This window comes from Delphinapterus leucas, chromosome 19, assembly GCF_059928025.1.
Source record: "Delphinapterus leucas isolate spDelLeu-1000000601 "Yukka" chromosome 19, BTC_Dleu_Yukka2, whole genome shotgun sequence".
Classification (NCBI taxonomy): Eukaryota; Metazoa; Chordata; class Mammalia; order Artiodactyla; family Monodontidae; genus Delphinapterus; species Delphinapterus leucas.
In genome coordinates, this window is record NC_143147.1 from 47,544,877 (window position 1) to 47,566,669 (window position 21,793).

Below are 21,793 nucleotides of genomic sequence, written 5' to 3' on the forward strand. Positions count from 1 at the left end.
GTGGTCCAGCTCTGGGGAAACTGAATCTGAGAGGAAAGAATGTCTATGAAGGGGGACATTTTCTCTGATTTTTGCCTTTATTGTTAATTTCTGCCCTTATTAGATTACAGTAAGTTATCTGTGTCTTAATCTTTCTCTCAATTTTTCTTTTTCATTTTCTCTCCCTCTCTGTCTCTCACACATGGTAAGGTGCTCAAGTTTCCTTCCTTGAATCCAGGAAGAGATCGTTCCCTCTTCTCTCTCTAGTCTGTGCCTAAATCACGACTTCACTGTCAGGGGTGATAAATCCCTCTCTCCTCCTTTTTCCAGACCTCAAAGTCTTCCCTCAGACCCCTCTGGTGTTTCCCACCCCAAGGTCCCAGCCCAGGCTCCTTACTGCCCCTGCCCTATCCCCTGAAGTTTGGAAGGTCCCTAGCCTGCAGCAACACCGCAAACAAAATGGGTGTCCTGGTGCTGCCAGTTCTACCATCCACCCGCCACCTTCCCAGCCCCAAACAGGGGCAATTGGCCAGCCAGAAATCTCCGAGAAAGGGATTAAAAAGGCAGGAAAGAAACCGAACGGGGATCTAATTGCGTCGCAAGCATTTCGAATGGGCTCTGCTCTCAGAATTCCTTAAGAAGCCCCTACCCCATTTCCTACCACATTTGGGGGTATGTGTGCTCTGAAAATCTTCTCCAGGTTAGCTCTCTTGCTCCCAGCCCTCCTTTTTGCTCCTACCCCACTGCACCCCACCTCCTTGTGTAGCCAGAGGGGACCACATGAGTTGAAGCTCCGAGTGGGGAGGGTCCACTGCTGTCTCTGGAAAAGTCCTCTCCCCTCAGCTCAGCTTCAGGCCAATCCTCCTGCAGGCCCGCAGCTAGTTGTGTGCCCCCTGGGCTCTCTTTATTCCTTGGGGCAAAGCTGTGCAGTCCCACAAGTGAACAGGTCCTCCTCTTCTCTTAATTTCACAATGACCTTCTCTAGCTAGTGGTAGAAACAGCTAGGAGAGTTGGAGGGTCTGAGGTACACTCTTGACTTTTTAATTTGGGGAGGAAAAGACCCAAAGGTGCTGTTCTCTAAAAGCCTCTAGAAGCCGCCATGGGCGAGTCCCTGACCCACCAGGCCCAAAGCTACATAAGGTCCAATCCAGCAGGTCTCTAACCAGGGTCCAGAGATCTCAGGACAGATTCTTTGTAGCCCTGACTGCTTTCTCTGAGGGTCCTGGCTTAAGCACCAGAACTGGGTCTGGCTTGGGCATTTTCTTTCCTTGATACTACTAATAAATACAGAAAATGGCTTCCACCTTCCGTCTTCACCTCCCCACCACACTTCCCTCAGCCACCAACTCTCTAGGCAGGTGGCAGGATCCTCAGGACATCACAGTGGGAGACTCTTCATGCAGTTCCTTGCTGGAGGGTAGAGAGGCCATGGGTCCCCCCCTCCACCCCCATTCAGCAGGGCCCCAGGAAACCGGCTGCTGCAGCCCACGAAGCCTGATTTAGTGGGCCTGAAAGAAGTGGGGGCCGGAGGAAGCCAGGGACCACCCCCTATGAGAGTAGGAGAGTAGATAGTAGGACCCTTTCTCAGCCCAAAGAAAAGCCTGTGAGTGGGGAGCTATGGGGTGTGAGGGAAGCTTTGCCAGACACAGCCACCCTCGCCTGGAGGGGAGACAATAGCTGGAAACCATCTCTCACCTTTGTTCTCCCAGTCCCTTCTCTCCTGGTGCATCCAGATGGGAGAAGGCAAAAGCCAAGGATTCTAACCAGGATGTCACAAGGTAGTGGCTGGCTCTGTCTACGGAGAAGTTAAGAGAACAAGTTTTCCAAGCTGCCTTTGTAGAATAGAGAGACTGTCGGCCTTCTATTTTATCCTCTAAGCCCGAGTCAGCAGTTCGGCAGAGTTGCAGACACTCCTGCTTTTGGAAAAGTCCTGGTGCTCTTTTTGTCTTTTTCCTCCTCCAGGAACGGCTCTTCCCCACCCCCACCCCAAATCTGCAGACACCTACATTCTTGCCTCCTGTCTTCCTCCTACAGGCCTCCTCGCCTTTTCCTGCCCTTGTAAAACACACTCGAAGATAAGTTGAGCTTTTGTAGTCTTCCTCACCTGTTCCAAGAGTCCTAAATCTTGTAGAGCTAAGAGAAATTAACAGGTTTGTTCTGAATAATAATAATATAAATAACTCTCCTCCATCTCTTCTGCCAGTGCATTTAAAATTAAGCCATTTTGCTGGTTCTTCTCATCTTCTTAGAAGTACAAATGCCCTTATCACCTCTTAGCCCCTTCTGCCTATCCAGAGGTGAGAATCTCAACAGAAACTTCTTCATGCAGTTCTTACAGCCTCTCTGTTGGCAGTCGTGTCTGGAACTCAAGCTAAACACAAGGTCCTCCTTTTGTCACCCTCTCCTCAACCCCCCTCCCCCTACAAGACGGTCTGGATTTTTAAAATAATCACTCAGCGCTTGTTGTCTGCTCTCAGATTGGGGGGGGTCTGTTAAAAAGAAAAGAGAGGTCTGGCTCCCACCCCCCCCTACACGTTGGAAACTGGGCCAGGAGATTTGCCGGGAGAGAGGAGGAATAGAGAGGGTGTGGGGGAGAGAAGAAACAGAGACTGGGAGACTATGGGAGACTCGGAAGGAGGGAGACAGAGCCAGAGGGCCAGAGACGCAGCCACCAGTCCCGCAAGAGTGAAACTACTTAAAAAAAAAAAAAAAGTCCCAGTGTTCCCACTGCGAATGAATGCAGAGGGGCACCCAGGAAACGCCCCCCCAGGGCCTCCCAAGCTACTTCTCCAATTAGAGGAAGGGTTTACTAGTGGTGCTGGGGGGAGCTGTGAACTCCACGGGCTTTGCCTTATCTTTGCGCTCCTCTTCCTCCCCCGCCAAAATCTGAATTTAAAAATTTACCTGTCCTTAAAAAACAAAAACAAAACTCAAAACCTCTACCTCCTTTCCTTTCGCACTCTTTTTCTTTTTTTAATTGAGGGGGGGTTCAAAATGTTCCCCCTCTCCCATCACCACCATCACCTTCCTTCCTTATCAGGCATCTAAGCTTGCTAAAGGGGGAGAGGTGGGGGTGTGTGTGAGCTTGTGTGTGTGTGAGTGAGTGTGTGAGTGTGTGTGTCTGTGTGGTTTTTTTCCCTGTGCAAAAGCAGAGGCCATTGTTACGGAGAGTAGGGCGTACCAGTCTTATAGGGCAACCACACTGTGGCGGCTTGGCCGTGCCGGAGCCCGGAGCTGGATTCTCAGCGAGCTGAGCCGCCCGAGCACCTTTTGGTCTTCTTCTATTTTTTTCCCCGCTCCCCCACCCCCTCCCTCCTGCGCACCCCCGCTCCTAAGCCGAGTGAATTGAAGCGGACGCCGCGCGGCTCCTCCGGCCGGTCTGCCCCTCAGGCTCCCCAGCCGGGGTGGCTATTGGGGAGGGGGGCGACGCCGCTTTAAACAGTGGTCTTTTTTTCCTTTGCCTTCAAGGAGGGGAGATTTCTCGCCTGCCGCTCGCGCTGGGGCTCGATGTGAATATATATTATGTCTGCCTGTTCTCCCCTCATCGGTGGCTAAGGTAAGCTGGACTGAAATAGGCTATCAGTTTGTGAATGGCGGAGAGTATGTCTCAATGATTTATGGCCCATATGACTCCAATCTCGGTTCAAGAAGAGTTCACAAGCTTTAAGCTTCCTTCCACGCAGCGACTCTCTCTCTCTCTCTCTCTCTCTCTCTCTCTCTCTCTCTCTGTCTCTCTCTCTCTCCCTCTCCCTCTCCCTCTCCCTCTCCCTCTCCCTCTCTCTCTCTCTCTCTCTCCCTCTCCCTCTCTCTCCCTCCCTCCCTCCCTCTCTCCCTCTCTCCCTCTCCCTCTCTCTTCCTGCTTCTCTCCTTTTCTCTTCTCTTTTCTTTAAGCAGTCAGATCAGGGCTGAATTTTTGCCCCGCTGCTAAGAAGAGCCTAATCTTTTTCTCTTTTCCTTTTTTGTTGTTTTATTTTTCTTCCTTCTTTTTTTTCTTCCTTCTATTTTTTTTTTTAAGTCCTGGAAGGTGGCCTATCCCCTCTCCTAGGGCTTCCCAGCTATTGTTACTCTCCCAGGATTTCGGGGGTGTGCCTGGAAAGGTGGGTTTCTTGGGGTGGCTCACCGCCCTTCTTCAGCGAGACCCTGGGGGGAAGCCGGGAGCCACGTCTCCTTCCCTCCCTCCCTTTCTCCCGAGAAGCCATATGGAGCCTGGATTTTTCCAACATGGAGGCAAGGGAAATAGACATGTTTGGCTTGGTAGAGCTGCTCCCCACCCCCCCTTTTCCTGGATCCCCAGATCTCGGATCCCCTCGGCACCTTTCCCTCTTCTCACTGTCCCATCAGCCAGGCCTCTGCGCCCTCCAGCCGCGTCTGGCCTGGCAAAGTCCCGGTGCGGAGTTGCTAAGATGCCTTTTAATTCGGTTACCTCCAGCGCCCAAACTTGCTGCCGCCCTAGGGCTCGGCCCTCGGCCGGGTGTGCTTGGAACCTGCCGCTGCTAACCGTTTCCGTGTCCTGAACGCTTTCTCTTCGCCTCCTTGGGACAACATAGCTCATCGCCAGCCACCGCGGCAGCAGCAGCCGAGACAGCCCGGCGGCGGCAGCCAGGGGCTAACTCGGTCCGCAAACCTTCCCGGCCCTTTCTCGCCGCCAGCGGAGTCTCCATTCTTTCCTATCACGTCTCTGGCTTCTTGCTTCCCACACTCTCCTGGCCTCGGTCCTGCGATGGTTTGCGAGTTTATTGCAGGGGGAGCGACAGGAATTTCAGCCCCAGGCGTCTAGTCAAATTATTGTTTTATCATCATCATTACTGCTGTAGCAATCATTTAGACTAAATAAAGCCAGGGCCCAGCCAGCCAACCCCCTCCAACAGTTTTATTTCATTCTCCTATCTATTAATAACAAACTCAACTGATGCCTGTTAATTAATTCCCCCTTCAGCCAGGGCTGCTCCGAAGCTAATTTTGGTTAAATCATCAGAGGCTAATGGTAATAATAATAAAGGGATTGGGTCAGCCTGGTCAATTGAACTCCAGTTCTCCTCCCTGGAAGGACCTGCTGCTTTGCAGACCCATGCGTGTTTCCCAGAAACAAATTCTTCCCAGAACCCAATCAGAACTCAGGGCTACCCGGCTCCCTTTTGAGTATAAACCTGTGTCATTAAGAAGGGGGTTTATGTGTGGGAGGGATTTCCTTCACCTGCACTCCTTTTTGTTTTATTTTCCTATTTTTAGTTTTCTTTGGAGTTGACCAGCTGGGCTGAATGAGATTTAAGTAGTCCAAACTCATATGTCAGAAGAGAGGGTCAGTCTGAAGATTTTATGAAAAGTGATGGTGAGGGGTTGGTAAGATAGATGGGGGGATGCAGTCAGAAGTTTCAGAAGAAATACACAAAATCCTGTGACAGCTTGAACCTTTATTTTTCCAGCACACTTTTAAAAGCCTGCATTAAAATAATCTTTTTTTTTTTTTGGCCTCAGAGAACTTCAGTAAACAGGGGCACCCAGTTTCCAACCCAGAGGATAATATTGTTCAAGTTGCTTTGTTTACTTTCTTTTTTCCTAGGGAAAAAATTTTCTGTTTTAGAAAGCACTTTCCCATCTCTCAGTAGAAGTCCAGCAGTTATCCAATTTCTTTCTTCTTTTCTTCGTTAGAAAAATCAAAGGAAACAGACTGTCAAGAAAAGGGTGGGGAAAAAATTAAGCCTGATGAAAAAAAAAACAGAGGGTTGGGGGAGACCTGGGCCAAATGGTCACAGCACCAACCAGCCCCGCCAGGAAAACAATCCTGTTCCATTTGGGGGCCCCATGGGGGCTGCTGGCTGTGGGGTCCCAGACTTGGCTAGAAAAGACTTAGACTGGAGGTGTTGGTACCTGCAGCAAGGCCATGGAGGAGGCTCAGTGCCACTGGCTCTGCAGGTTAAAAATCTTCAGGAAGTTTCTAGGTCGGGCTGCAGTCTTCGTGAGGTGGGAGGGGAAGGAGAGTATCCCTCACACCAGAAGGTTCCCTGCTCAACTTGCTTCTCCCTCCTGCCTCTTTCAGAGATACTCAGTTTTTTCTCCAGGCTAGACCCTGGATGAAAGGAACCTAGATGGAGGCAAAGGCAGGAGGCCTCTCAGCTCAGAGGACGGTGTTGATGATGCTTTTATTTTGGAGTGTGCAACCCCCCCCACACCTATCCCAGATTGGGGGGGCGGTGTAGAAGGAGGGGAGAGGAGAGGTCAGGGGCTAGTGTTCAGGCAGGAGAGAAGCAATGTCCCTTGCAATAGTAAGATTCTATATCTAGGCAGTCCCCAAAGGAGGAGAGTCCTTATTTTTTGAGTGGAAATGAAAACTGGTAGGCTTTTTCTTTTAGAATTAAAGCGTTGCAATAAGAAAAATCCATTTCAGGTCAAGGAAGTGGCCTCAGTATCTGCTGTGAAGATGCTGGGTGGGGAGTAGAAAAACCCTATTGATGTCAGTTCCCTTTTCAGTTCCTAAGATGGATTCGAGCCCCAGTCCTCTTCTCCCCCTGTGTCTCTTCTCTCACCCCGCAGGTCAACCGCTACGAACAGACCCCGGGAGGAGGGGGGCAGAAAGGGGAGGGGGGGGTCCGACGAGCCACGTGACCCCAGGGGTGCCAATGTCCGGTCGTGAGGGTATCAGGCCCTTGCAAGTTGCCACCCACCGCCCGGGCCTCGCCCAGCGATGCAGAAAGCCACCTACTACGACAACGCTGCGGCCGCACTCTTCGGAGGCTACTCCTCGTACCCTGGCAGCAATGGCTTCGGCTACGACGGTCCCCCTCAACCCCCCTTCCAGGCCGCCACGCACCTGGAGGGTGACTACCAGCGCTCAGCGTGCTCGCTGCAGTCCCTGGGCAACGCCGCCCCGCACGCCAAGAGCAAGGAGCTCAACGGCAGCTGCATGAGGCCCGGCCTGGCCCCCGAGCCCCTGCCCGCCCCGCCCGGCTCACCCCCGCCCAGCGCTGCACCTACCAGTACCACTAGCAACAGCAGTAACGGGGGCGGCCCCAGCAAAAGCGGCCCCCCCAAGTGCGGTCCCGGCTCCAACTCCACCCTCACCAAACAGATATTCCCCTGGATGAAAGAGTCGAGGCAAACGTCCAAGCTGAAAAACATCTCCCCTGGCACAGGTACCGGCTCTCTGGCTTCCTCGTCGTCAGCGTTTGTCCAGGCCAGGAATGTCACTGTTATTCTAGCACCCAGCCCCTAGGCGCCCAGGCGGCGGCCTGGGAACAATATCAGGTGGCGGCGTTAGCGGCGCATTTCCCCGTACCCCCCACCACCTGATGACCCCTGACCCCGCCAACACCCTGTCCCTCCAGCCCCCTCCACCTGAGCTTCTGAGAGGTCCAGAAGTCCAGGTGCTCAGCCTCAGCCGTTCGCAAGGCCGCAGAGTCAGACGCTGCCAGTAGACGCAGAGTCACCAACGACTGATTACTATTAAGGGTGATTACTGTGGGCATTAAATCACTCGCTCGGGCGGCCCAGGGTCCCGGCCTCCAGGCACTACAGCCTCTTCGCCCCACATTTCCGCGCCCTGCCCAGAATGTCCAGACTCCCCCCCGGGATTCTCCTCAGGCACCTGCCGGGTCCACAGGACCGGGCGGGGTGGGGGTGGGGGTGGGAGGAGTGTCTTCCACACCTGGAACTGGGAATAAGGGGGAGGAAGCGTGCGCGAGAAAATCCAGGCCTAAATAAATGGCCATGCGGCTCTGTCTGCGTGACATGATCAAATTTTCATAAGCTGGGGCAGCGAGAGGCGAACAGGTCTCTTAATAAATGCCACTATTATAGAGTGTCCGCTAATGCGACGGGCGGGTGGGGGGGGCAGTGGAGAGGAGGAGGCGGGGACGCGAAGGGGAGGGCGGCGGGTGCTCCGAGTCCAGGCCTGGATTTATTAAGAAACGATGCATTCAATTTCGGCGTGTTCAGTAATTATCTTTTATTTCATTTTCTCCCCTTCCCACCCCTCCCCCTCGGATCCAGCAGAGGGCTGCGGCGGCGGCGGAGGCAGTGGCGTTGGCGGGGGCGGCGGCGGGGGAGGGGACAAGAGCCCCCCGGGTTCGGCGGCGTCCAAACGGGCGCGGACGGCGTACACTAGCGCGCAGCTGGTGGAGCTGGAGAAGGAGTTCCACTTCAACCGCTACCTGTGCCGGCCGCGCCGCGTGGAGATGGCCAACCTGCTGAACCTCAGCGAGCGGCAAATCAAGATCTGGTTCCAGAACAGGCGCATGAAGTACAAGAAGGACCAGAAGGCCAAGGGCCTGGCCTCGTCTTCGGGGGGTCCCTCCCCCGCTGGCAGCCCCCCGCAGCCCATGCAGTCCACGGCCGGCTTCATGAACGCCTTGCATTCCATGACCCCCAGCTACGAGAGCCCGTCCCCGCCCGCCTTCGGCAAAGCCCACCAGAATGCCTATGCGCTGCCCTCCAACTACCAGCCCCCCCTCAAAGGCTGCGGCGCCCCTCAGAAGTACCCCCCGACCCCGGCGCCCGATTATGAGCCTCATGTCCTCCAAGCCAACGGGGGCGCCTACGGGACGCCCACCATGCAGGGCAGCCCGGTGTACGTGGGCGGGGGCGGCTACGCGGATCCGCTGCCGCCCTCTGCCGGCCCCTCCCTCTACGGCCTCAACCACCTTTCCCACCACCCTTCGGGGAACCTGGACTACAACGGGGCGCCTCCTATGGCCCCCAGCCAGCATCACGGACCCTGCGACCCCCACCCCACCTACACAGACCTCTCCTCTCACCATGCGCCTCCTCCTCAGGGTAGAATCCAAGAAGCGCCCAAGTTAACACACCTGTGATGGAAGAGGGAGGGCTGAGGGGCAGGTCCTGGGGTGGGGGAGACCCAGGAAGGGCGGGGGCTGTGGAGTTCTGCGGGACAGCCTGGAGGTCTGAAAGAGGAGGCAGGGAGGTGGCAGCCAGGCTTCCCGGGAAGAAAGGGCCTGGAGTTCCTTCCCCTTCTCCTGGCCTGAGAAGTTGCTTTTTAAGTCCTGCAGCTCTTGTTAAGTCCGCCTGCCCACCCATTGGAAAGGAATCTACAGCAGATTGGAGATGACCCTATCAATCCTAGGCCTCCAGCAATACCCAGTTGGAATTTCACCCTCGCGAGTGGGGTAGAGAAAGAGGAGATAGGGAAACAACGCAGAGAAGCACATTTTAAAAAACAGACAAGATGGCTAGGCCATCACCAGCCAACCAACCAACTTACCTTACATCTATGTGGCTAATTCCCCCAAATCTTGATTTTTTTTTTTCCTGGCAATTCTCCTTTTTTTTAAAAAAAAAATTAAAACACATTTCAAAACCAAGGGCACAAAGCACGTACCCCTCCCACTTCCCTGAATCCTGAAATTTCTGTCAATCGATTTGAGGTTGATTGGGCACTCCCTCCATTTCTAGTCCCACACTTTTCCTGCTCTAGGACATTAATATCTATACCCCGCCCCCATCAATTACAGTCTTCAGAGGGCTCAGGGATGGTGAGAGATCCTGAAAGTCAGAGCTGTCTATATTATAAATATATATATATATTTTTTCTTTTATGGCAAAGCTGGGAGGTGAGGGCAGGCAAGCTGTCAGGACTGAAGGTTTGCCCATTCTGCTGCTTCGCATCTCAGCTCCAGGTCCATCCCCCTTTCTCCACAGAAAGCAGTCGGTGACACGAGGTTCTACACTTTTCTTTTCTTCCGTTGCTCTCTTGACTTAACGTGAAAACAGGGTATATTTTAACAAACTGTCTGTCCCAGGCGGGGTCTGCAGCTGGGCCTGTGTGCCTTGCTCAACTGGGACAGGACACTTTTGTTGCACTTAGAGTTTACATTTTAATGGATATAAAAACAACTGTGAGAGATGCCTGGGCCTGCAGGAGTCCAGCATTGCTCAAAAAGTGTGTGTTCTAGTGAACATTTTCATATATATTTATTGGTTATAGCCTGTTAAAATATTTTCCTTTTTTGTATTATTTATCCCCCTACATTATGTATTTATATGAGGAAAAAGGAAAAAATTGTACTTTTTTTAGTATTTACTTGTTATAAAGGATGTTGTGTTCCCTGTCATGTAAAACCAGCTATTTTAGTTATATTGTACTCTAGAAAAGAGCTGTAGATTTATGTTAAACTCGTACTTATGAGCAATTGTAATTAGTTCTAAAAGGCATGAACTCAGCTCCTAATTGTCACTGTATAGTCCTGAATTTGTAGAATTAGAGTTAATTCCCTCTTGGAACTTTCTTTGTTCTTCTGTAGTTACTTTTTTCCTTACTTAAAAGGGTTGTCTGTCAAACAATTCTTGAATAAACTTTCTGTTATCAATTTTATCTTGTCCTGGTGGTCCAATTTAGATAGCAGAGCAGCAGGCTGCTGACTGCCAGATTTCCCCCAAGGGAAGAATGGTGAAGACCCTATCCTGGCCTTTTTATTCCCCTGCTCAGGCGCCTACCTCCCCCATCTGTGTCTCAGGTTTATTTGGTTTTTCTCACACAAGCTTGGAACATTCTGCCAAGTTCTTTAGCTAAGATTTAAGTAACAAGTTTGCGGGGGGGACAGGAGACTTGGGCGCTCCCTCTCCATCTTTCTGTTTGGCTTCTTTGCCTCTCAGTTTTTCTCATTGATTGGTCTTGTCTTTTTGCTTCTTTGGCCACAACTTCCTCACCGCCCCCCCACCCCCTCCCCCCCACCCCACCCTATGGACAACAACAAAAACCTGGCCCATTACTGCTTCTTACACGCAACCTAAACTTCACAGTTCTCTTCCGGAGCGACAAAGAAGTCGTCACGTGACCTGAAGCCCAACCACCATTGGGTCTAAAATGAAAACAAAGGAAAATGATTAATCTAAAAAAAAATCTGAGGCCTAGACTTCTCAGGTCAAACCTTAAAACTAAAGTGAAATTAAATCACTAAATAAAACTCAGGGTGGAGGGAGAGGAGGCGTGTTTGATTTCCACTGCCAGGGCAAGGGGAGAGGAGGAGGGTAGGAGAAGCTGTTGGATCCAAGCGTAAATAAAATGGTCCCCAGGCTAATGTGCTGCTCTGTTTCCACGATCCTTGGGAAAACTTCATTTCTTAGTCGTGGTTCCATAAAACTTTTATCACATTGGAGCGAGGATAGAGAGAGTCTGTCAAAGATGAAATGTCACTGCCGCATCGCTGGAGCCGATAAGAGCGAGGAGACAGGGCGGCTGAAATATGGAGCTAATTCGTTGAAAGAGAAGCGATGGCTGCTTGCTGAAGAGTTGCATAATTCTAATTGTAAGCGATGCGCCCGCATTGCTTAATTAGGAGCATATATTTGTTGATAGCGATGGGGGGGGGGCGTGTCGGTGAGAATCGTTCCAGGCCCTCAACCTTAAAGCGAGAGCTGATTTTCATTTTTATGTTGCATCCTGGCAGTCCAAGGTTAGTAATTACAGTCTTTATGCAACAATAAATAACAATAAAAAAGCAACCTGAATTCTACACTCCCCACCACCACCACCAAGCAGGATTTTAACTGGACTAGCCTCACCTAAGCAGCAAGCAATTTAGCATTGGGTCAGGCTATAATTTAAAGGCATAAAAGCATGCAAAGTTTGATTGGGATCAAATAATGCTCAAGGGTTTTTCTTTCTTTCTGTCTTTCTCTCTCTCTTCCTCTTCCCTGAGTAACATCTTCTGAATGATGTAACTAGGTGAGGCGCCATGTTTGGCTCTGGGGGTAGAGTGGATAGATTATTTATCCAGCAGGAGAAAGGCAGGCCAAGTCAGAGAGTTTAGCTCAAGTTTGAAAAACAGAGCTTTGGCTTGAAATTGTCATTGCAAACAAGAAAAATAAGGGCTGCCTTGGCTTGGTGTCCCCTACCCTTCCTTCTGAGGGATTTCAGGCCCTAGCTAAGCAGGGGGAAGGGGAAAATATCTGGTGAAGGGGGAAATATCTGTGCTGTAAGATTCACAGCACAACAAGGGGGCAGGGAAGCGGTGTCTCTGGGGAGGAAGGTTCTCTTGGTCCCTTTTAACACCCAAGTTTTCTGCTGTTCTCTAATCTGGCCATAAAATCTGTCAGCAGGGTTAGAGAGAGCCGTATTTCCTGCAGGGGCAGCCGGAGTTGTTGCGGAGAGAAGCGCTCAACCCTGCAGCCAGCCGGAGAGGCTGTGAAAAAACTTGCAGGGCTTTTCAAGGGGGTGGCCGGAGGGAGAACTCTCTCAGGCCTCACTGCACAACTTCCAGACAACTACTCTTCAGATTCTTCTCTGCCTACTCCTCACTCCCAGCCCCATCCCCTCCTCCAAGTAGCAAAAATTACTTTATTTGGAGCTGAGCTGGACACAACTAACCGTCTCTGGCGAGTTTGCCCAGTTTTTCAGAGCAGCTCTCTTGGATCTGAACCCTCCAGAGCTTGCCGCCCCCTGCCCTGCAGCCCTCGCCTCCAGCTCCCCTTTTCTCCTCCTGGCTCTCCTCCACCCCACCCTTTTCCTCAGATTTCTCTGTCTTTTTTTACTCACCCACCACCCACGCGGATGAATACTCACCACCACCCACGCGTCTGTTACATTGACAGAAAGTTTCTAGTTCCAGCTCCCGGCCGAGGTGCCATTTCTCTGCTAACCAGCCTTCTCCTTCTTGCTAGGAGGCAGCGAGCAAGGAGGGGGAGGGGAGGCCAGAGCCGTGGGAGTTCTCCAGACAAACTTTCCACCCAACCCAGCGCCCTTCCTCTGTCCCCATTTCCCATCTGTTTCCCTGCTCTCCCAGAATCACCCTTCTCTTTTGCTAACACCCCCCATCCCCAGGCCTTTTAAAGGGATGTGGAATTTCGGCTGTTCCCTCTGCTTTCCCAAAGAGCCAAATTCTTTGATGCCATCCGAGGGAGCTGTCAGGGGGCTAAGATTGATCGCCTCATCTCCTCTCGGTCCCTCTGACCCACTTATTTAAAAATCTTACCCCAGATCGACTTTTCATTTTCTGTTTTGAGATCTAGTTTCCCACCGATTGCTTGGGGCCCTGAGTCTTGTATCCCTTCCCCCCAGTAAATTACAGCACTCCCTAAAGTTCACACTGTCTTGATCCTCTGAAAAGAAATAAACAACAATTCCCCCCAGGGGCCAGAAATGGAATATCATCTCAGTAGTCATGATTTTTTCACCCCCTCCATGTTTAGGGAATTCTACCTTGTCAGGGATATTAATGAATACAATGGCAAAAATGGCAGGGGGATTCCTTGAGGGAAAAGCCCCACCTCCACCCCATACATTGACCTGAGGTTTGAGAGTTCTCTAAGTGAAATCGGTGGCTACCTTGGTTCTTGCTCCTGTTGCGGGATAGAGATGCAGATCCAGGCTTGAGGCTTGAGTGGGTGGGTTTATACGCATCTTAGACCCTGTCTGTCGGGGGTGTCATATAGGAGTGCACATGCCTCCAGGTGAGGAGGCAGGTAGACATAGGGGCAGGGGTAGTGCTGCAAACGCTGGGCAGAGAAGGCAACTGAGACCACACAGCTATGTAGGCCAGAGGTGCAAAAGGGCCCCTCACTATCTCTCTCACCCCTCTGTCAGCCTAGGAGTGCTTGTCGATTTCCCAAGATTTATCTGTTGTTTTGGGGGGTGGGTTGGGGATAGCGCTGCTGATGCTTGCAAATCTCTTCCTTACTGCACGGTAACACCGACCTTTCCCAAAGGCAAAAGCCTCTTTTTACTACCTCTTCCTCTCACATCGAGATCCTCACTCAGCTTCCTTTTGGGGGGAGGAGAGGGGAAGAGAATGCTGCTGGCCTTGTAAAGAAAGCTTTAATTTACTCTATTAAAAATATTTGCAGAAGAGGACGATTTCTCCCTTAGGTTCTCTTGTTTCCTGGGATTCCAGAACCTCCCATCCTCTGAAGGGGATGAGGAAAATGTTCCTTTAGCTTTTCTGGAGAAAGTGAGTCATGCGGAGAGGGAGTGTAGGACTGGGGGGCTCATGGTGTCCAGGTCATGGTCCTCTACAGTTTTTGAATCAATTAAAGCAAATAACGCTCTCTGTTTTCCACCAGGCCCAGACAAGCGATTGGCCAAGGCCGGTCCCGTGACCATGAATTCCCTGCAATTTCGCCGGAGTCCTGGGTTTAATAGAGAGAGTCCCCATACGCTTGTATTTATCAGCAATATACAATTATAAAGCCCCAAAATTTAAAAAAAAAAAGCAAAATCTTCCCCTCCCAAAATCGCTCCATCACACAGACCTGGGGGGGGGCAGGAGGGGGGGTCCCTTCCGATCCTCCCTCCTGACGCCCCCCCAGCAGGCCCCCTCCCCCACCATTGAAAGCCATGAATTTTGAATTTGAGAGGGAGATTGGGTTTATAAACAGCCAGCCATCGCTCGCCGAGTGTCTGACTTCCTTCCCCGCTGTCTTGGAGACATTTCAAACTTCATCAATCAAGGAGTCGACATTAATTCCTCCTCCTCCTCCTTTCGAGCAAACCTTCCCCAGCCTCCAGCCCGGCGCCTCCACCCTTCAGAGACCCGGGAGCCAAAAGCGAGCTGAAGATGGGCCCGCTCTGCCGCCGCCGCCGTTCCCCGCTGCCCCCCTGGCTCCTGAGTTCCCCTGGATGAAAGAGAAGAAATCCGCCAAGAAACCCAGCCAATCCGCCACGTCTCCCCCGGCCGCCTCCTCCGTCCCGGCCTCCGGGGTCGGATCGCCCGCAGGTCGGTAAGCGCGGTAGGGATGGGGTGAGGGGCAGCTAGAAAGAAAGGGGGAGAAGGAGCGATGGGGGAGGTAGAAAAGCTGGCGAGCCTGTTGGGGTTCCTTGCCCCCGTCGATTCCAGGGACGAGGAAGCAGAAAAGACCGCTGGGGTTCAGGCCTGGCCGCTGCCTGCACTTTTTTTTTTCTTTCTACAGCAGATTTTGGAAGCTGGTTGGGGAAGAGCATTTTTTTTCTGCTAGAAGAAAGGGATTTGATTGAGGTTTCACCTTTATCTGTGTGGAGGAGTGTTGTTGGCTGGGGTCGAATCTGGAGGCAGGAAAAGATTCGGTCCCATTACCCCAGCTCTAGGAGAAGAGGGGGAATTTGAGACCTAGGGAGCTAGGGAGGAAAGGAGGTGAGGAACAATCTTTCTTTATGAACCCTCTCCCCAGGCTGAGTTGGAAAGTGCCGAAATTAGGGGTCCATTCAGAGGACCTGGGAGGGGGCTCTGAGGTTCTGGGGGAGAAAGGGAACAGCTTCCTACCCAATGCGTGGCTCGTGGGCGGCTCTCTGAATGCTTTGCCCTGACCCGGGCCGAGTCTGGAGGCGAGAGAGGGACGAGAAAGAAGGCCAGAGCCTTGGGAGCGAGCAGCTTTGGTAAGCGGTAAGGGCGGGGGTGCTGCTGCTATTGTTTTGGGCTGATGGGGTAGTTTTTATTTCAACCAAGTCGAGGTTGGGCTAAGGACACGGCCAGCGTTGACGCCCAGCCCGCTTTCCCTGCAGATGGGCCGGGACTGCAGGAGGCCGCGGGCGGCGGGGCGCGCAGGCTGCGCACTGCTTACACCAACACGCAGCTGCTGGAGCTGGAGAAGGAATTCCACTTTAACAAGTACCTGTGCCGGCCGCGCCGCGTGGAGATAGCGGCCTTGCTGGACCTCACCGAGAGGCAGGTCAAAGTGTGGTTCCAGAATAGGCGCATGAAGCACAAGCGGCAGACGCAGCACCGAGAGCCGCCCGACGGGGAGCCAGCCTGCGCCGGCGCGCCGAAGGACACTGGCGAGCCCGCCGAGGAGCCCGTGGCCAGCCCGGGCCGCCCCACCGCCTCGCAGGCGGCGCGGGAAGCCTGCTGTCACCCGCCCGAGGTCGCGCCGGGGCCTCCTAGCGCCTCGGGACCCCGGCCTTTGGCAGCTCGCGTGGAGGACGCGGGCGCGCGGAGGCCGGGCGGCGCGCTGCGCGGGGCGGGAGGGCTGGGGTCGGAGCCGTTGCCAGAAGACGTCTTCCCGGAGCGGCAGGATTCACCTTTCCTGCCCGACCTCAGCTTCTTCGCGGCCGACTCCTGTCTCCAGCTGTCCGGAGGCCTCTCCCCCAGCCTCCAGGGCTCGCTTGACAGCCCAGTTCCCTTTTCCGAAGAAGAGCTGGACTTCTTCACCAGCACCCTCTGTGCCATCGACCTGCAGTTCTCCTAATAACCCGCTTCCTCCTCCCGGCCCTCGATCCCCGCCCCCCTCGGCTGCCGAGGATCCCCTCCCCAAGCCGTGTAGACTTCTTTATGTGTTTTGCTAAAATTCAGGTATTATTGAATTACCGATTAATCCACTTCCTTTCTTCTCTCTTTAAAATATTGGGCACTCGAGCGTCTTTTAAAAATCACACAGAAAAAATCCGTTTGGTAGAGTCCTTCCAACGAAATCTCAGGAATAATTAAACTCTGGCGCGGGGGCGGGGGTGTGCTTTCTTAAAAGAAACTAGAGGAACCTATTTTCCTCTTTTTTTTAAGTTTTAGATCGTAGATTATTTATTAAAATTCTTTAATAATAGGAAAAGGGAAAAGTATTTATTGTACATTATTTTCATAGATTAAATAAATGTCTTTATGATACGAAAACGAGTGTTTGTGTTGGGACCCAGCCCCTTTCCTCCCCGCACCCCCTAGGCCGGCCCTCACTCCCTCAGGACCAGCGCCAGGTTTGTCTGGCCCTGGGCCGACTAAGCCCGGATGGTACAAAAGGGGTCCTATTTGGCCGCCCGCAGCTCTGACGAGAGTGGGCGTTTGTTGCCACCCCCTAACAGATAGCCTTTGGCTCTGCTTAAAAATAAAGGTAGGGGGAGAGGGTGCGCTGCCGACTGAAGTGGGTGCCAAGAGAAGAGGCTTCGGGGTCGTGGTGGGAGGCGCAGAGGTTCAGCTAGATTGGGAGGGGTCCTAGGGTTTCCTAGGCTTCTCGCCTCAGTGCCCCAAGCGGGGTGGAGGAGCTTTTTCCAGGACGCCTGGGGACCCGACTCCTGGGGTCGTGGGCAGGGCCAAGGAGTAGAGTGCGGTCGGGGGTTTTCTTGGGAAGCAGGGCCTGTGCCCAGGGATGGTAACTGACCTCCAAGTGGACAAGAAAAGAGACCGGGTGGAAAATGTAGCGGGGGCCGGGCACCAATGCTCTTCGGGCCCCTCAGTCACCCTAAGGCACCTGGAGTTGGGAGGAGCGTCCGAAGAGCTGCCGGGCGAGAAGCCCCGGGAAGCCCGGGCTGCGTTGGGAGGCGCTTGGCCTGCAGGCAGCGAAGGAGGAGCGAGGAACGTGGGAGGGAGGCAGGGAAGCAAGGAAGATGCTCAAAATGGCGCTGGGGCCGGGCGGCAGGGAGGGCGAGGGAAGAGATTGTGGCCGCCATGACAGCCGCCTCGGGATGCGCGGGGCCAGCCCCGGGGACCGTCCCCGCACCCACCTTCGCCTGTCCGGATCGTCCAGATGCCAGTGAAGAAAGGGAGCCAGGGAGCCTCCTTTTGGTTTTTGTATTGTTTAAAAAAATCAGCCCAACGGATGCTAAGGACGCGAGATGGACGGAGAGTCCACGAGGGGGTGGGAGTGGGAGGGGGTGAACAGCGGATCTTGTTGGCCCGGGTCTGCCAAGCCGAATCTGACTTTTGATCCTTCGCTCTGGGATTTGATGCCCGGCCAGAGCTTTCTCCAAGTGCAGACGTACCTGTCTTTGCCCACAAGTTCATTTGCCATCTCAACACTATCGCCTATCCCCCACCGCACCTTGCCAGGCTTCTTGCAAACCCGGTAAGCAGGAAGCAAGGATCGATCGCCCCATCTGCCTCCTGGTTTGTTCCGGGGAACGTGGAGATTTAAAGGGCCCTGGAAAGCCATCCATCCTCCTTAGCTTTATTTAATATTTCTCGGGCTCAGAAACAGACACCGCAGGGCTACCTCCCCAGATGATGCTGCCGTTCTTGAAAAGCAGTTTATTTCCCAGGCCTCCCAGACTTTCCCCTGAACCAGCAGGACGGGGACTTGGAGTACCAGGCACCGAGAGGCAACAACTGTCAGGAAAAGCCAGGAGCCAACATAGGTCGTGACATATAGGACTAGACAGGCCCTTGCATATTTTTTTAACCTGGTCCCTCAGTGTGGGAAGCACACACATCTTATTCCTCTGGAATTTAATCCCTTAAACTGTCTTAATATAGAATTCATCTCCTGCATTAAATAATGTTATGTCACGTTAAATTGCACTTATTTCTTTCATAAATAAATTAATATAGAACAATTAGATGTGTTATTAATAATGATATCGTGTATCTTATTAGTTTATTTTCCCTCATAAAATATATAGGTATGAAATAAATTCAATATATTAAAGTAATAATACACAGCTTATTGGCTTGTGTGTTTATTTTCCCCATAAATAAGTGAACATATAATATATTAAAACCACACTATACATCTCATTGGGCTGTGTGTTTATTCCTCCATAAAATATGCCCATGGACAGTGTTTAACATCTTTAAAATCACAGCACATGGCTATCTCTACGCCAACAAAATAAAGACATTTCAGCTGGGGTTTTGATTTCTGTGGACAGCCAAACTAGATAATTTGGTCTAGTTAAAAATGCTCTTTCAGCTGTAGCAAAGAGCAAGAATACCAGAAGGACCTTGCTGATTGCCCACCTTCCAGCTTTCTTTGGTCAAAGGAGAGCACCCTTGATCAATGCCAAAAATGCAGGATCTGCTCCGCTGGAGAGAATTCACCTCCTGGAATCATGGCTTGGTCTGCAGTACTCAGGGGCCTCTGAGGTTCTGGTTCTCTAAGAGACTTGATGGACCAGCAGCATCAGCAGTATCTGTGGGATAGTTAGAAATGCAGAATCTTAGGCCCCACTCCAAATCTTCTGAATCAAAATCTCAATTCAGCAGATTCCCAAGTAATCTATATGCACATGAAAGTTTGAGAAGTACTGCTGGATCATAATGCCACCTTTCTTCCTGCCTTCCTCCCATGCTTAAGAATTTTTGACCCACTTTACCTGGCCACTGCCTTCCAATCTACCCCAACCCAAACCAGTGGCCCAAAGGGCACTGAATTTCAGCTCCTGCCTGAGGCTGCATCATTCCCTGATCCTCCCTGACAAAGTGAGTGGAGGGCCCAACGAAAGGCTCGATCTACGTGTTTAGACCTAGGTACTTTGTGTGTCCTGGGGGTGAGAAGCAACCAATTCAGGGAATCAGGAGATCCAGCATTTCCCTTGACTGATTATTAGAGAGGAATTAGAACTCTTTTTACAGGCAACACACAGCCTCTCTCTCTTTCTTCTGTCCCATGTTTCACGAAGCTCACCATCTCTGATGCCACCAGAGCAGAACAAAGAGGCAAGGTATTTCCAAAAGGAAATGACTCCTCTTTTCTATCCCAACCAATTTTAAATTCAAAGGAATGCCTGGCAATCTAAGATTCATAAGGGGCCAGGATTCAGGATGCCTGTGTTCCAAATTAGCTCCTTTTCCTTGTTTCATCTCTAGGGTCATCCCCTTTAACCTGAGTTTTCCAGGCTGGCTATGGAGAAGGAAGGAGAAGAGGATGGTTTCCCAGATAAGGCAGCAGACCCCCCAGTGATGGCAGGTTAGAGGGCAGTGCCAGGTGGCTGTACTCACTTATCCTATCCTGATGGGGCAGGACTCCTCTTGAGTGGTATGTAGCACAGACTGGTTATAAACTGGCTGTGGTTGGAGTGGGAAGGCTTCAGTGCAGTCCTGAAAGCTGCTGGTCAGTCTGCCCTGCTCTTGGTGAGTCATTCTTTTAGGAAGAATGGCCCATTAATATTATGGTGAAAGCAAAAGACCGTTAGATTGAGGAATTATTTGCAATCATGATAACCATGAGTCATTAAATTTTTTTTTTTTAACTTATGCCTGGGTAAGTCCCTTCCCCTTTCGGGACCTCAGTTTCTCCAACTATAAAATAAATGGAAGAACTAAATGCCTCTAATGTTCTCTGCATCAGTATATGCCAAAAGTATATTCATTCGTCTTCACAAACAATGTATCAAATATTTATTATGGCTGGTATCATGTGCTTTTAAATGGAGGTGGTGACTCTTGATGTTTGATGATAACCCACCTCCCAAGTATCTGGTACAGCCATTTTAACAAATTTTAATTTGTATCTTTACACAAACAGTCATGCCCCAATCACTGTTTAAAAGCAGGGAGAGAAATCTTTTCAACAAGCATGTAACTGGTTGTAGTGCTGTGTGCCAGGTGCCAGGTATTCAATGAATATGAGTATTAAGAAGTGTCCTGAAAATTCCCAATAAAGTAGTTAAAAGTGTTACCAGTTTTGCTATGGCTTCAGAAATGACATTCTTCAATTTAATGGGATGCAGTTTGTAGTATTTGGACAACACTTCAGCGATGCTGGATTTTCCCACAGCAGGAGGACCAAGAATGCAAATTTTGATGGGCTAAAAGAGGAGAATAAGCATCATACAGGGAGCTCTGAACCATCTGTAGCTAGACAGTGTTCTTTATTTCAAGGGTCGGCCCTTTTAAGTCTCGGGATCCTGCAGGCTGACTCTCACTCCTCCATCAAGACCCCAGAGTCACTTCCTCCTGGTGTTTAATGAGCATCCACTATGTGCCCTGAGCTGGGTACGGGAGACACGACACTCAGCAAGGTGTGAACCAAGTACTTGAGCATCACATGCTACCAGTTTCACCTTTGTGATGCTACTCCTGTCAAGGCAGCAGAGAAATAGAATTTCCGGTCCACTCTACAGGGTGCTTAATTTATTGCCTGATGAACATTGTTTCTGAACTAAACTTGGTCTTTAATTAAACTTTTCTTTTTAAAAACAGTTAATTAAAAAAATAAAAATAAATGAAAACAGAACAAAACAAAAAAAAGTGTCCTAGCCAACCTTTCCCCTGGCTTTCATTCTCTGCCACCTTCCCCAGCATTTGGTTATGTTTACTCTTGTTTGAAAAAGAGTAGGACGTTTTATACAAAAAGAGGCACCAAACTTCTTTGCCATGGTTTATTAGGCTTTATTTATTTTTTTAAATGTTTATTTATTTATTTTGGGCACTCCACGAGGCACGTGGGATCTGTTTCCGGACCAGGACCAGGGATCGATCCCCTGCCCTCTGTAGCATAACTATGGAGTCCTAACCGCTGGGCCTCCAGGGAATTCCCAGTGTACTAGACTTTAAAAGTCCCCTGTAGTCAGGTTTTATCTGGTTGCTAGGGTATCACAGCATAGGTACAAATTCTGGGTCTCCCTAAAGAGCTCTGCTGAACCCCCTGCCCACCTTTCCTCCGGGTCTCTGACAAACACTCGCCGGCCCCACTGTACATCTTCCTGAAATATGGTCTATCAAGTACACGTCCTCAGTTTGCAGAAAGGAGACTCTCCGGCCCTACATCATTCCCTTCACCTGCTATGGCTGGTGTGGCCCAAATGCTCCACTGACCTCTCCAGCCCAGCTCGGCCCTCCTGCTCCCCCACCCCCATCCCTCTCCACACTCGGTGGTGAGACAGATATTTGGTACCTGAAGGAGATCTAACAAACTGCTTCCTCCTCTGAGGAGAGAGTCAACAGTAAAAGTGCCTTCCTAAAACCTTCTCTAATTCCCAACCACCACAGAAAAATCACAGTCTGGACGGTCATTCAGATACAAATTCAGCTTGATGGGTGTTCAGTAAGTTCTCCACCGTGGGTATTTTGGCCGCAACCGCCATACCTGGATAGACCCAATTAAGTAGAAAGTTATTTCAATTCTTCATGTTTCTCTAATCTTTCCTTTTAGAAACATCCCGACTCTCTGACTTACTTTTCCCTCCAGGTGAAAGTTTATATCCTATTCTGACATCACAGAAGTCAGGTTCAGCCCCTACCTTGGGAAG

General features: G+C 51.2%; 2 protein-coding genes across 2 annotated transcripts; both read left to right on the top strand.

Annotated features, from left to right (window-relative positions):
• Window positions 1-3,689: 3,689 nt before the first annotated feature.
• On the top strand, window positions 3,690-10,273 carry HOXB3 (homeobox B3). The gene is made up of 3 exons (XM_089901127.1): window positions 3,690-7,131; window positions 7,577-7,610; window positions 7,971-10,273. The coding sequence occupies exons 1-3, from the start codon at window positions 6,662-6,664 to the stop codon at window positions 8,784-8,786; spliced, it is 1,320 nt and encodes a 439-aa protein (XP_089757253.1). The 5' UTR covers window positions 3,690-6,661; the 3' UTR covers window positions 8,787-10,273.
• A 2,766-nt stretch (window positions 10,274-13,039) lies between these two features.
• HOXB2 (homeobox B2) lies at window positions 13,040-17,812 on the top strand. Its single transcript, XM_089901128.1, has 3 exons — window positions 13,040-14,642; window positions 14,849-14,851; window positions 15,404-17,812. The coding sequence occupies exons 1-3, from the start codon at window positions 14,264-14,266 to the stop codon at window positions 16,084-16,086; spliced, it is 1,065 nt and encodes a 354-aa protein (XP_089757254.1). The 5' UTR covers window positions 13,040-14,263; the 3' UTR covers window positions 16,087-17,812.
• The last annotated feature ends 3,981 nt before the right edge of the window (window positions 17,813-21,793 follow it).